This window comes from Hippoglossus stenolepis, chromosome 20 (assembly GCF_022539355.2).
Source record: "Hippoglossus stenolepis isolate QCI-W04-F060 chromosome 20, HSTE1.2, whole genome shotgun sequence".
NCBI classification, from domain to species: domain Eukaryota; kingdom Metazoa; phylum Chordata; class Actinopteri; order Pleuronectiformes; family Pleuronectidae; genus Hippoglossus; species Hippoglossus stenolepis.
The window spans coordinates 13,213,368-13,227,404 of NC_061502.1; the positions used below are offsets into that span (position 1 = coordinate 13,213,368).

General features: G+C 42.2%; 1 protein-coding gene across 1 annotated transcript in view; it reads right to left on the reverse strand.

Moving 5' to 3' along the window:
- The window catches only part of adgb (androglobin), a 35,350-nt gene extending 22,763 nt beyond the window's left edge, over positions 1-12,587 (reverse strand). The window contains exons 1-12 of the mRNA XM_035143363.2: positions 12,392-12,587; positions 11,971-12,133; positions 11,793-11,879; positions 10,323-10,394; positions 9,916-10,092; positions 7,045-7,184; positions 5,521-5,601; positions 3,798-3,967; positions 2,136-2,212; positions 1,192-1,366; positions 702-795; positions 184-325 (exon numbers count right to left, since the gene is read on the reverse strand). Of these exons, the coding sequence (XP_034999254.1) occupies positions 184-325; positions 702-795; positions 1,192-1,366; positions 2,136-2,212; positions 3,798-3,967; positions 5,521-5,601; positions 7,045-7,184; positions 9,916-10,092; positions 10,323-10,394; positions 11,793-11,879; positions 11,971-12,133; positions 12,392-12,462 (1,449 nt within the window). The 5' untranslated portion in view covers positions 12,463-12,587. The remainder of the gene's footprint in view (positions 1-183; positions 326-701; positions 796-1,191; positions 1,367-2,135; positions 2,213-3,797; positions 3,968-5,520; positions 5,602-7,044; positions 7,185-9,915; positions 10,093-10,322; positions 10,395-11,792; positions 11,880-11,970; positions 12,134-12,391) is intronic.
- Positions 12,588-14,037: the final 1,450 nt, after the last annotated feature.

Sequence of the window (14,037 nt, forward strand, 5' to 3'; positions counted from 1 at the left end):
AAGAGGCAATACTATTTTACAGACAGCTTCTACTATCATATTTTTGGGGAAAATGGTGGTACTATGGAAATGGCTAGGGGTAAACAAAATTGATTAAGGTCCTATGTTAAACGACAAAATTCTCTGTAACACGTTGTAGATGAATAAATGAATTCTTGTCCAGCAGACAGGGATTCTTTGTACCGTTATGTTGTCATAGTTGCTTGGTGGGTTAGGGGTGTGTTCAGCTACATCAGGCTCAAGGCCGTCTCGGAAGTCAGTCTCCTCTCTCTCAGCAATGCACACCAGAGGGGATCCATGGGAACGCATCCTCTGAGCACCCTCTCTGACACACAAAGACACAGATTCATGCCGTGTGCACATACAGTACATGCATCATACCGTGTCATCGTCATCATGCCATACACGCACCTCATCTCATGGAAACATATATAGCAGCAATACACTATATCATTTACAAATGAGTCATATGTGCCACATGCTAGACGTTAAATGACACCGGAACACCATTTCTACCATAACAATGCTGTGAGCTGTGACGCGAGTCATAGCCCTGGTGGAGGTAGAAAAAGGAGAAGCCGTTTTCTGGCTATCATTCCTCCACAGGTGGGGTCAGAGCACAGGATACCTAATGGCTAAACGTGCAGTAGAACAGAAAAGCAGTTTAATTTCTCAGTTTTAGATCATCTCGGTGTACGCACGATTCTGGGATCGAGCCAACGCTGCCCTTCAAGCCGTGGGAGAGAAAAGGACTGGCAACCTCAATGAACTGCTCTGGTTTTAGCAAAGGAGGCTCTGCAAAAAGAGAAATGAAAAAATAAATCCTCATGTATCATGCCAGCGCTGCTTTTTCACACTTTTACTGCATTTTCTGATTTTCACTCCAAGAGATCAGCTGATGTCAGATATGCAGGAACCAGCAGCTATTTACGATACAGAAATATACCTATCCTCCTCCCATTTTCATTTCTACATGTGGTACTGGATGCCCTCTTAACTGTAGATTCCAAAATCTCCCGCATTTACTCTCACCTTCCTTTCTAGTCATGTTTATTTATGACACTCACCTACACTCCACCACATAATTTGTGCTTTTCTATTTGTTTGATTTCCTCCCCTGCATCCTCCTCCTGGTTTCCCCTTCATCACCTCTTTTTCTCCAAACAGTTTTTTATTTCCTCTCTCACTCACTCCGCGGTTCAGCTGTGATGACATACTCCTTGTGCGGGCGGACGAGTTTCCATCGCGGTACCGGTAGCGGCTGGGGTGGCACCTCCAGCTGGCACGAACGGGTTCTGGTCAACAGGGCGATGTGGCTGTACAGCAAGGAGAGATTGTACTGACGCAGGACCTCGGAGGAATTAGCCTGCGATGCCGGAAAGACACAAATACACAGAAATAAATGCACATGCACAGCTAAATGTTGAAAAATGGCAATTTAAAAGCTATTCCCCCTACACTGAGATTCACTTGTCACCTGTAACCAATTCTACAGGTGAATCAGCTCAGATCTGATCCAAAATCAGTGTCGAGGTCAAGAAACTGTCCACCAATTAGGTCTAGCGTGGGTGTAAATAATGGAACAAGGGAAGCCTGTTGAGGGAAACCATCCAAATAGAACACAACATGCCCCCAGATCACAAGCGCTGTTATGTTTCAACCCCACCACCCACCGCCACCATGGGTCTTCAGTGCATTTTCACATTGCTGTGCTAAATAACAGAGGTGTCTGAGTAGGTATTTTTAAAAAAGTATTGAAACTCAATATTCTTTAGGACTTCAATGATGAAATCATAGTTAATTCAATAAAACTGAATAATTTAAACATTGGTCTGTGTTTTTATATATTTGGGGACATACAGGTTAACACAAAAATGATAATAAATTTTCCATCTTCATTGCTTAGCTCAATAAGAGTCAAAGTTGATGTTGTTCTCTCTTTGAAATGCTTATGCAAGACTACGCAGCATTTGTATAATAATGTGGATCTGTGCTGCTTCCAAATCTGTATTGAAAACCTAACTGCAATCTACAGTTTTCACGGACGCAGATGTGTCACAAAACAGTGACACATCTGCGTCCGTGAAAACAGCAAGTGTGGTGTTCCAGATCAGAGGAAGAGTGAGAAGACGAACCATTTGTCCAAACCTAAGGGGGTCGTTATGTGGCTGAAAAGCATATTGGCTGACACACAACACAACATCAGGGCAACCTGAAAAACAAACAAAAAGAAAACAGTTATATTATCAGGTAATGTTACTAACAAAAGCACAGATAGGTAAACCCTGTTAGAAAATGCAAACAGCGCAGACACACAGCTACACAGGCACAGAGGTATGACTGATATTGGATTTTAGAGACACTCTGAATCAACAGCAACAGTCTAATCAATTTCAAGTGAATCCCTTAAGATTTGAAAGCACCACTCGCCTTTTCAGGTATGAATGAGGCAACAAGAGAATATCTAGGTTATCTATGGATGGCCCTGCCCCCTATAGTGCATCATAGAGTATGTGGCATGAGGAACACATGGGCCAGGAGACACGGAAAATCAATTTGAAGGGCCGCGGTGCAGAGAGATGGGAGCACTGCCATACTAATATAAAGGCTACACATTAAGAATTGAACAGAGAAGAGGTTTTCACACTGCGTTGTGATTTATGCATTTCCATATATGCATTTCAATAGAATACAACAGTGAGCATGGTAATGGTGGAAGAGAAAGTGTGTAGTGATTGAAGGTATAGTGTGGAAGAATTTTCCTAAAAAAATAAATGCTTTGTGACATACTACTACTTTGTGCATGCTTATTTACTGTAAAATGTGAGAGACTGTCAGAAAGAGCAGATGGGGGGTATGAGAGAAGCATGTATTTTCTAATAAAATATCAATTAATTATTCAAAAAGACAACAATTTGCCTCACTTTGAACTAAATTACATACATTGTGTACTTTGCCATGTATGATAAGCATGATGATGTTAATTCAAATCTCTATTTCAACTAATTCTAATTTTACCACTTCAATAAAGCATCTACCTCCCTGCCTCCATAACCACACTTACCTCGGGAGGCTCTTCTGCCCTGCGGGAACACCAAATAATTCACCCTGCCACTGCTCCCTCTGCTGGTTTATTTATAGTCCACCATACACGCATTAACCCTTCCTGCGCTTCATAATACATGAGCTTGGGAAAACAGGAAGTGATGCTTGAAATGACAGGAAAGAGGCAGCAGAGCGCTGTCTGAACGACGGCACCGCTCAGAAATGTAGCTATTTTTTACGACGTGGCGTGATGGAGACTTAAGGCCTGTGCTGAAGTTAATCACCACAGTAATACTTTGAATGTGGTAGTGGTTTAAGGGATATTACTGCTGTAACAAACTGCAATCATTGATCAATGCGCGGTTCTGTGGGACAATTAAATATTCATTGTCACGCTCTATACTATTTGAATTATGGATGCAGAGGGAGAAATGCAGAGATTGTACACTGTACATCCGCATACACATATACAAAAGATAGTAGGCTACAGATACACACAAAATATACTCACCCCTTTATACAGAATATACGTGTATGTTTATGTATAAACGATGAATTGATACATTAAGCAATACAAGTATTCTGTGCGTACAGATGATCAGGATTTAATGGATGATTGATTTGATTGACTCACTCAATTACATGCGGAAGTAGAGTGTGTAATTGAGATGAATGTTTGCAGGTGCATGGAAATCCAGCTGTGCCTGTGTGTGTGTGTGGGTGACTGACTGTGGCACAGTCTGGACCTTTACCGTTTTCTCGATCTGAAATCTGCCTCCTGGTTCTGTTCATGCTGGAACATCTCCCTGAAACTGAATCTGAAGTCTGAGACTTCGTGTCTTCTGGCAAACTCTCAATCGGGTGTGAAAATACAGGAATGGTATCCAGTAAGAAATCCCAGGTTTTTCCAAGGTACAAAGATCTGAGAGGAGGTTAAAGAGAATATGATTGCAGGTTGCAGTTATTAAATTCCACAAAGATTTGTGAAATTGCAAGTCACAGCATCTTTATGTGGATGTTTTGTTAGTTTTGTTACTTTGTCAAATATAAAAATTCAACTGTTGTATGAGCAGACAAGCTCTCGTGTCTATTGTTTAGCACACGGCACTTGTAACACCACGACAGCTCTTGTGTTGGATGAAGAGCACTGCTTCTGCAGTCTGTCTCAATCCCATTGCAGTGATTGTCCCTGTTTTCTGAAATGTCTCTTCATTTCCGATACAATGTGCTGCACCATTTACATCAGCATTTCTCCCTCTCTTGAAAATAAAGCACACGGTACAATCTTCTCCAACACGTCCCACAGAAATGAAACCAGTGAAGTAAAAAATGGTTTGTGTCAGTTGCCTCCTTATCTTGCTAGATATGGGCAGCGACACAGGGAGCATCATCTTTATGTGTGATAAGCTAGGTGCACGGTGGGGAGTTGTGTAACCCTACTTGAAGGACACCACTTGAGCTTTCATTTCAAAAGGAGCCATTTACTGATTTTAGTCTGACAAGTCATGTGAGGACACGTGCAAGTCCCTCTGTGGTTAGAGTCTGCAGAGCCCATCACTGGCGGCTATTTTCTGCTGCCCACCGGTTAAAAATCCGAATTACACAATGTACTTCCCTTTTTTTGTCCAGCAGCCTCCAACGGTGGGTTGATCTCCAAAATTACACAACCCCAAAAAATGAGGTCTTGCATTTTGTTAACTCAGGAGTTGTGAATGGTACAAACAGCGGCTATTACAGCACAATGCTGACTGTTTTTCTGCATTACAATAATAGCTGCTGTGTGTCAGCCTGAATATTAAACATCCCCTGGTTTCTCATACCAACCGGCTGCCATTAGTGATTACAATAATACAACAAACATACATTTACAAACCAAATCATGAGCAGAAAGCAGAGCTAGAATTGTTTTTTTTTTCGTATTACGGTAGTAGATGATGTAAATAAAACCATCTGCATGGGTGTGTTCGTGGGTTGTGTGCACGTAGTACTGCATACCCATGTGTCACACAAACACAGTCATGCTGAATGCCTGTACGTGTTGAGAGATTCCCCCAGGCGACTCACTAACAGCAGCTAACCTGCTGAGCTACAGAGAATAACATTCAGCGTTTCCACTGCAAAACACCGTTGCCCCATTAAAGTTCCATCACTGACAAGCTGAGATTCTCCACCGCTCAGGGTCTCTCCTCCCCCTTTATTACACATCTCCTTGTTTCCATTTTAGTCATTTCCCAAACTGCTGTAGACAAATACACTTCTCAGTAGGATTTTGCTGCAGAGTACAAAAAGGTACCTAATCGTGAGTCAGTTTAGTGCAACGGCCTTTATTGTGATAAGCTATAACACACACTCAGGAGAAATTAAAAGCCAAAGGAAAAAAGGTGAACACCCTATAAAAAAACCAATGAAGAGGGACACATATGTGTAATTTCTAGGACAAATAACATAAGATGAACAAGATGGAGAGGATCTTACTGTAAAGGCCTGATTTCGGGGATCCAGCCGGTGAGGGCGTTGATGAAGGTGAACTCGCCCATCTCCCCCTCTGACACTACACTGTAAACAGAAGCATGAGAAAATGATTAGAACAACAAAAAAGGAAAAGAAAATGCAACAAACTACACACTCAACTCAATTCACCGATAGCAGCACGTAAACAGCTTCATTTAGAACCTTTGAGGACATAGTTTTAACATGGTGTATCGATAATATGCTTAGTGTCCACAATCGTGAAGGATTGTGTGTTTTCTCTCTTTATTAACAACATGTTTAGGAACGATGAAGGGAATGGACTCTGAACTGTGTCATTTAAAACAAATTGTGATTACATTTTATCCTGAAAAGTCAAAGATACAGAATCAATGGAATTTTTAAACTGACTCTCAAACTAGTAATTGGCATCATAGCAAGAACAACCCCAAAAAATATTAAATAAACAGTGTAGCGTTTGACAAATCTTTTTTTGTTTTACTATGTTCTACATCTTGAAATTTGCACTATGTGGGAAAATCTCAGTTATCTCTATAACTGGTTTTGAGGAGTGTAAGTGTGGTTCCTTCAAATCCAATTTCCAGTCGAAGCCGTCTGGCTGCAGCTGCTCTAATTGCTCCTCTTGGGATCCTGCGGTCAACCTGTCCGATCCCCAGTCATGACACCCGAGGAAGTGAAATCAATAAAACTTTATCAGTAATGTCACAGTCCATGACCACTACAAAAAAAAGCTGCTCAGCACCAACGTGAAGGAGCCCCCCGAATTTGGCCTTATTGGAAAAAAACCCCACTAGTGCTTCTCTGAAGAGGCAGACACCTGGACAAAGTTGGGGCCTAGTTCAGTACAAAGAACTTTCACAAAGGCTCATTAATGATTCATCAGGAGAGAGGCTCCTTTGTTTCCTGTCCCGAATGAAACATTTATGCTTCGCCTTTCCACGGACACTGGAACAGCCACCTTTACACACGCCATGTTGCCCCATCACAGACGTGCACACTGGCTGTCGGTCACCAAATTCAACTCGGCCCAGGGCAGAGATTAGGTGAGTCGAAAGTTTGGCCAAGTCAGCAAAAGGCGCTGTGGGGGGGGGTGGGGGGTTCATGTGTAGGAGTGTGAGCTTGGATTTCATTCCTTCACTTTGCTTCCACAAATATATTTTAAATGCCTTTTTACAAACATTTCAGCATTAAACATTTTTGCGATTTTGAATACATTAATGTACTTGATCAAAGAAGGTCAAAAAAATCGTTGTATTAAAACCGGGAATTTAAAGCTGGACAACCGTGTATACTACTTTGCTTGAGGAGGTTTGGTTTACAGATTTAGTACAAAAGGCTACTATGCTTGTGTGTAATTCGTTTTTTACAGTTATTAGGAGGCTGTATAGTGGGCATATACTTGGATTTAGGTTGAGCATGCTCTTAAACCCTCTTACTTTAAGACTATAATAACTGTGTCCCAACTATTTGCGGCAGTGATGAAATGCGTACAGAGTTAGAGTAACTGACTTGGAGTTGGCCACTTTAATGAGAGCCTTGGCCAACAGCATCGGCCACAGCTCTGCCTGACAGGTGGAGGCGGGGAGGAGGAGGTTGTTTTCTTCATCAAATGGCATGCAGTCATCAACTGCTATCTTCCTCCAACTACCCTGAAAGTAAGGAGGGAGGACAGGGTGATGTGGTAAAAACAATGGGTACGGCTCAAATAGATGTTAGTTTATCTCTTTAAATTAGTCATTATTCATTTTACAACAGTACTTGATGTAAAAGTTCAGCATCTTGGGAAATATGTTTATTCGAGACACATGGCTCTGTCCAAGGGGAACAAAAACGGTGCATAGATTTACTGAGAGATGATACCATAGAACTAATTGATGCCTTATTGACCCTTAAGTAAAGCAAAGAGGCAACCTCTATTGTTTTTAATATTCCCTTGAGTGCCACATATGGATAGTTGTGTTTCCAAATTGTCCATGTTGACACAGCTTAAAAAGAAGGATTATCTGACACCATATTTGTAATATCATTAAATAAATGCAATGCAGCTTTGTGCTACGTGCATTCATAGATTGAAATTAAAGCTGCTGTGCATTCTCACTTGCAAAACTGAGCCTCTAAAGCAAGAATGAAGCATTTAGTCAAAGCAGAGCAGTGGAGTAACAGTTGCATCAGCTGATCAGCTATCAGTAGTTTCATCCACGCTCTTTATCATCCAGCCGTCGTCTGGCCATCAGCTGACCGGTAACGTCCAGTCCCATTCATACAAGTGTACTAACTATCCTTATAATCCTTTCACAAATCACTTATTCTGCTCAAATCTTCATAGCCACACTGCCTGGTGAGGCAGATCCTTCCACCGCCCTAAACTCCTCCTTCTGTGCGGATCTAATTTCAACAGGCTTCTCCGAATCTGGACTGAAATGATATTTGAAATTATTTCTCCCAGCAGAATTCTCCTCGCTGCTCAGATTCCACGTGAGCTCCCTGAGAAACAGAGTCCGTTCTGACAAATGTAATTCAATAAACATTTGCAATAAATAGTGAAATGACTTAAATGTTTTGGACAGAAATAGCAATTTCATGTAAGAGTTTGTTGTGATGGGAAGAAGACTGCATTTAAAAAGGTAATAAGAGGAACAAATTACCGGCCCCTACATGTGTCAGATGTGACTCAGATCATCACAGTAAAAACCCTGCAGGTGGATTTTTCCGCAAAAGGTTGCGTAACAACCCACAAAATCTCTGATCTATGGCTCGTATTTCTATTCCATATTTCCCCAAGCATTAGCCTCCTTGTGCTTGCAGCTTTGCATCTTGTGTGGTGTCAGAGCTTGTTAGTGTCTGCGGTGTGGTTTGTCTACCGGCCGTCTGGTGGAGTTTCACACTGACGGGAGAAAATGCAGCAAAAGCAGGTGAGAATCTGACTGACTGCTCACAGGTGTTCTGCCTATTATCCATGAGAGCACTGGCACAAGCAATGCAATCCTTTATCGAGTGCGGGTCGTCACACTCCCTTTCTTTCCTCCTCATCCACTTTCTTGTCAAACCATCGCCCAGAGGAAGAGCTTGATGCGTTCGCAGATGGGATAAAATAAAGTGCGAAAGGGCAAGTTGGAGAAAGAAGGGAAGGGAGGAATGCAGAGACAGATAGACAGTTGCAGGATGGGAGAGACGGGGTGACAAAATGAGGATGGGATGGATATTCACAGCGGCGTAAAGGAGGCAATGTTAAAAAAAAAAAAATAGAAGATAGGTGAAGAACCACAAAGGATGAGACTGGCAGGGGAGGAATGGAGAAGCCTATAAGCAAAACAGGCGAGGAAACGGGAACGAGGGTTGGGGGCTGGGTGCTTAACGGCATCTCAACAACCATCTGTTAGTGTGCTCTGGTTGGCACGGGAACTGCTGCCTACAACCGTGTCATGCCTGTTTGTCAAGGCAAGAGTCATAGTGTTACAGAACACCATTTTTAGCTGTGTCTTTTTCACTGTCTCGCTGACCCAAATGGTTGCGCAGGGAAGACGTTCCCCCCGAGATTGTCACAAAGATGTTGTGTCCTCTACCCCGAGCGGCACACAACACACATCCAGAAACTCACAGGCCGGCAACTTCAAGCTTTGTCTCAGTGGAAAGACGACCTTTGTTTAGAACCAGAAATCTGTGAAATTTGTACACACTAATAAGTGATATAAATGTCACTGTTATGTGTGAAGCCCTCCCAGGGTTGACGCTGCTCTCATAGACTGACTGGACATTAATATCCAACTTGAGCCACACTCACCGCAAAGCTGCTAACTCCTGTTAAGTCATATCTATTCATCAGGAAATGGATGAAGCCCGGCCACATTGGGCACAGCAGTGTGACTGATTGATTTGAGCTCTGACTGGATAAAGCTCCCCCACCCCATTCCCCTGTGATCAGCTGCATCCTGAGGGGTCCGCCGCACAATACAAATGCAATTTTATGAGATCCGTTGCCTCAAGTCAGAACAGAAGTGTGATTAACAAAGAGGCATTGTGACACAACAGCTTCCTCTGCAAGGGTGTAAGATTTGCTTTGGACCATTTCTTTCCATTTTCTCATCAGACTATGTGTGAACGGGTGTTTGCTCGAGCCCGACTGATATCGATTTTTGACAGCTGATGATGATGATACCAATATTAGAGATAAAAATGACATTCCGGTGCATGGGCGGATGATTCCTCATCCCAAGATGTCCTTAACAAACCCTCCTGACAAAGGGATGTAATTGAGGCTTATATTCTCGTTAAACCACAAATGTCATTATGAATAACTATATGAAAAATATAGAAATAATATATAGACCTTGAATTAAGAAAATAAACATATTTTCTTTTATATGCATGCGTCTGTCTTACCATCCAGTAGAGCTTGACCAAGTATTTCCCAAAGCTGTTGTAGAGTGGCATATGACCTTTCACCACCTTACACAGCGAGTAGATGTGCTCCCAAGGTTTCCAACGCTCCTCTTCTCTAAATTTGTTGCCACACAGCGTCCAAACGATACAGATTTCACTGATGATCCACCTCATCAGCTTGACCAGGGAGGGGAGAAGGGAAAACAAAAGTAATCACCGGTCTATTAACTCCAAACCGATCTTTAAATCTATTGGCTGAAACATCAATTATCTCATCTATCATTCACTTGATCAATAGGGCACTGCATCGCCCCGGTCTAATTCATTTCTGTCAGTCAAACGTCACCCAGTCTGACATCGGAATTAGTGAGATCTTCATTAGAGAAGGAGAAAAGTTGAAAACTAACCTCACTGCAAATCAGATGATCGTTGTTGGAGAGGAGGTCAAACGTCCTTTGACTTTCAACAACGGTGGGAGTCTTAAAGAGAGAGCACATCCTTAGAGTATGTTCTAGCATTTGTACATATCAGAATCAAAAACAAATCACACGTCACCTGTTTAAATAGAAACACCGGGTTTGGAAATACAGAACGATTAAGTCGGTTTTAGAGGAAGTATCACAGAGGAGCTGTTGCCTGCTCCGGCACAGCTGATTGCTTTTGTGATTAGCCCGTGTTCATCTTGTATGAAATTAATAAAATGCTTTTTCACATCCTGAGTGAAAAGGCAGCGTGTGACCTGGCAAGGACTAATTCAAAGAGCAGGAAGCTTCCAGTAATTGCTAAATACTGCAGTGAGAGCTGGGTAACAGAAAAGGGGACTGATGCAATTACAATTTGACTGGAGGTGACTAAAGAGCAGATTTCTTTAACTACACTTCACACTACGTGGCAGGGCAAATGCATTTTGTTGATATATGTCAAGGTTGCAACCATAAGATCAGTTACTTTATTAACCTGTTAATATCTCTGATTAGGAGATTAATCTTCAAGTCAATACAAGATCATGGCATCTATTAATCCGTCTAGTCTACAAAATGGTAAAATAGACAAGTGAAAGCTTAAGGATGTAAATATCGTGCTGAAACTGGTCATTTTCTCTGACGATTTACCCAAAATCCCAAATGTATTAAATGTATAGCGATAAAAGACATAGAGAAATAGCAGCACTTGAGAAACTGAAGGATTAGGATATCTGTATTTTAAACTCTGCCAAAGCGGTTACGTTTTTGTCCGTTTGTTAGTTAGTTAGTTAATTAGCAGGATGACACAAAAACCACACGACCAATTCCCATGAAATTTTGTGAAGGCGTGGGACATGACCCCTGACCCCTTTCATTTTGGCGCGGATCAAGATCAGGAGGCGAATCCAAATGTCTTTTTTCACATATCTTTAACAATGCAAGATAGTGTGTTTTTCAAGATTTAGGAGTGAGTGCAATTTGGTGCAAATAAAATCTGAATGGAGTGAATTTAAATGTGGTTTCATTAGGGGACTGTTGGGCCTTAGCGGATGAATGCATACTATTAAGTTCATCATGTAATTTTAGAGCGCTACAGAACCAATAAATTCAAGGTCCATGCATTCCTAGAAAAAAATGACCTGTCTTGCAATGTTAAAGAGGAACAAACAAACGTGCAGGGGGGTAAGGACAAAACCTCCTTGTACATTAAAAGTACAATAAATCTATTTCCCGTCAACTGCCATGAAATCATTTCAATCCTAAAATGTTTTTAACTGCAGGAGACACAGTGCAACTGCACCATGTTTATTGTTAAACTGTCATCTCGCTGTGGCTCAGCGTTGCCAATCAGCACACGTCATTTTGCATGTTCCATTAGAAACCATATAGGTTTTATGGAAGCGTGAAGGTTACCTTGTCCACTATAAACTCTGTGGGCCGTTTCCAGCAGTGCACTTTCAGGGATGGAGGAATCTTTCCCTCGGGATCTTCAAAAAATGGCTGCAGACAAAAAGCAAATGTGATTTTAAACCAACAAAGACGCGACCAAAAGAACGAGAAGTGAAAGTGGACTTGGGGAAATTTGATTTACAGCATTGGAACTCTTGCTGCTCTTTTTGTCATCCTCGGCTCCTTTACTGGAGTCCCACTTCTCCTTGTTGACTTCCGCATCGCTCCACTCGGGCCACACGGGGAACCTGCACCTCCACGCACCCCCCAGGCTCTCTGAGGAGGTGTTGACCAGGGACCCGGATCTGAAACCATCACACACACACACACACACACACACACACACACACACACACAATTCACTGTCTGTACTCTGAGCTCCTGTCAACATTTAGCAGCTGATTAGCAGAGACTCGGTGTCTCTCATGATGGACACCAGCTCATGTTGGTGTCCTCTTCCCTGCTGACACTTAACTTTCATGGCATGCTAGGCTAACGCTAATGCTAACCACGGATGCTCTCTCTCAATTAGCACCGCTTGCTGACGTTAGCTTAAAACTCACGACGCTTGCCGGTCGGCTAGAGACGCTTTGCTGGGGGAGGACTCCTTCTTCTTCGCCTGAGACTTGGACATGGCTCTTGTTGTTGTTGTTGTTGTGAACTCCTGAAGACACGAGGACGTCTCAGTCGCCTCCCTCCCGCAGGTGCGTTTGTTTTCCAGGTGACTCCGCTTGTCAAAAGTTGACCCGTTGCCTAGCGACGGAGCCACAGCATCGAGGGGAGTGGTCTGGGGGCTGGGAGTCGTCACTTGTTGCCACGGTGAGGGATGGGAAGATTCTCCTTTTAGGTTTATATGTATTTACAGAAATATAAATTAATATATATTAATAATAATAATAACAATAGAGAGAGGGCGAACAATGAATTATCTTTTGGTTAATAATAATAATCAGACTAATAGATATTGTTCAGGTCAGGTCAAGAAACCCTCTCTTGTTTTTCTTCAGATCTTATAAATCTTTCACCTTTGCAACAGTCTAAGACATCAAAGGAATCTATGACCACTGACACTGTGACATAAAAGCAAACTGACAACAAGGAATTATTTGCTTGATGAAACCTTTAAAGTGTTGCCTGGGCGGAGTTAAATAGTAACACACAACCAAGTGTTATTCTTTCAGTTTATTAACATATTCAAAGTAATCACCTGAACAACTAAACTCAACAGTGCAGTAAATCGAGGAATCAGACCATAACGGCACAAGGTACATTTTCTGCTGTACCTTGCAGAACTGGTGACAGATGATGCTATAATTCTAGAAGCAAGTGAGCTAGGATCAGTAAGAGATTCTGCTAAATCAAATTCTGGAGCTCTTTGAATTGCTGGTACAGGAGAAGAGTTTCAGTGCTCACCTCAATATCCATCTCTGTGACACAAAGAGGACTCTGCTGGGTTTACAGACGGACTGGAGAACACTTCAGGAGAGATACTATGAGGTCAAAGCATCATCTTAATAAAATCAACCCAAGAGTGTGATTTCCTTGCAGCCACATAGTGTTGAGCTGCATTGTTTTGCCACCATGTGATGTACATGTGGCTCATGGAAACACAGGACTGAAGCAGCACTCACAGAGAAACACAGAAATACACACTAAGATAATAAAATAAAAGGGGGGAGCGAGTGCATCAATACGCTATCAAGGTTTAAACTCTTTGAGATGCATAAGTGGTGAATCGCTTCAGTGACGAGATTTGGATTCCAGCGTCGCACACACACACACAGCTACAGCTGGCCCGCCTCCACTGCGTGGTTTCTGCTCTGCTGACAATTAGGTGTGTGGAAGAGCACAAGCAGCGATAGTGTTGAGAGCTTAATGTCTGATGACTAGCACACACATTCTTAAGAGGAGTCACATGATCTTCCCTGTCCCGCTCTCTCTCACACACACACAAACAGTAGGAGTTGTAATTTTCACACATAGAGCTTTATCTATTGTTCTTTGTGCTGAGAGTTTCTTCCAGGGACACTCAACACTACAGCTTTAGGATTCATTTTGTATACATGCACACTGAAACAACTTTTCATTAATGCAGTGCTGGAGCATGAAGAATCGAGACTTCTGCGGTCATGGAAGTGAAACTCATGTGGCTATTAGCCATTCTGTTCTTTATATTACCTTAGAACATATTCAGGGCTGTTTATCAACT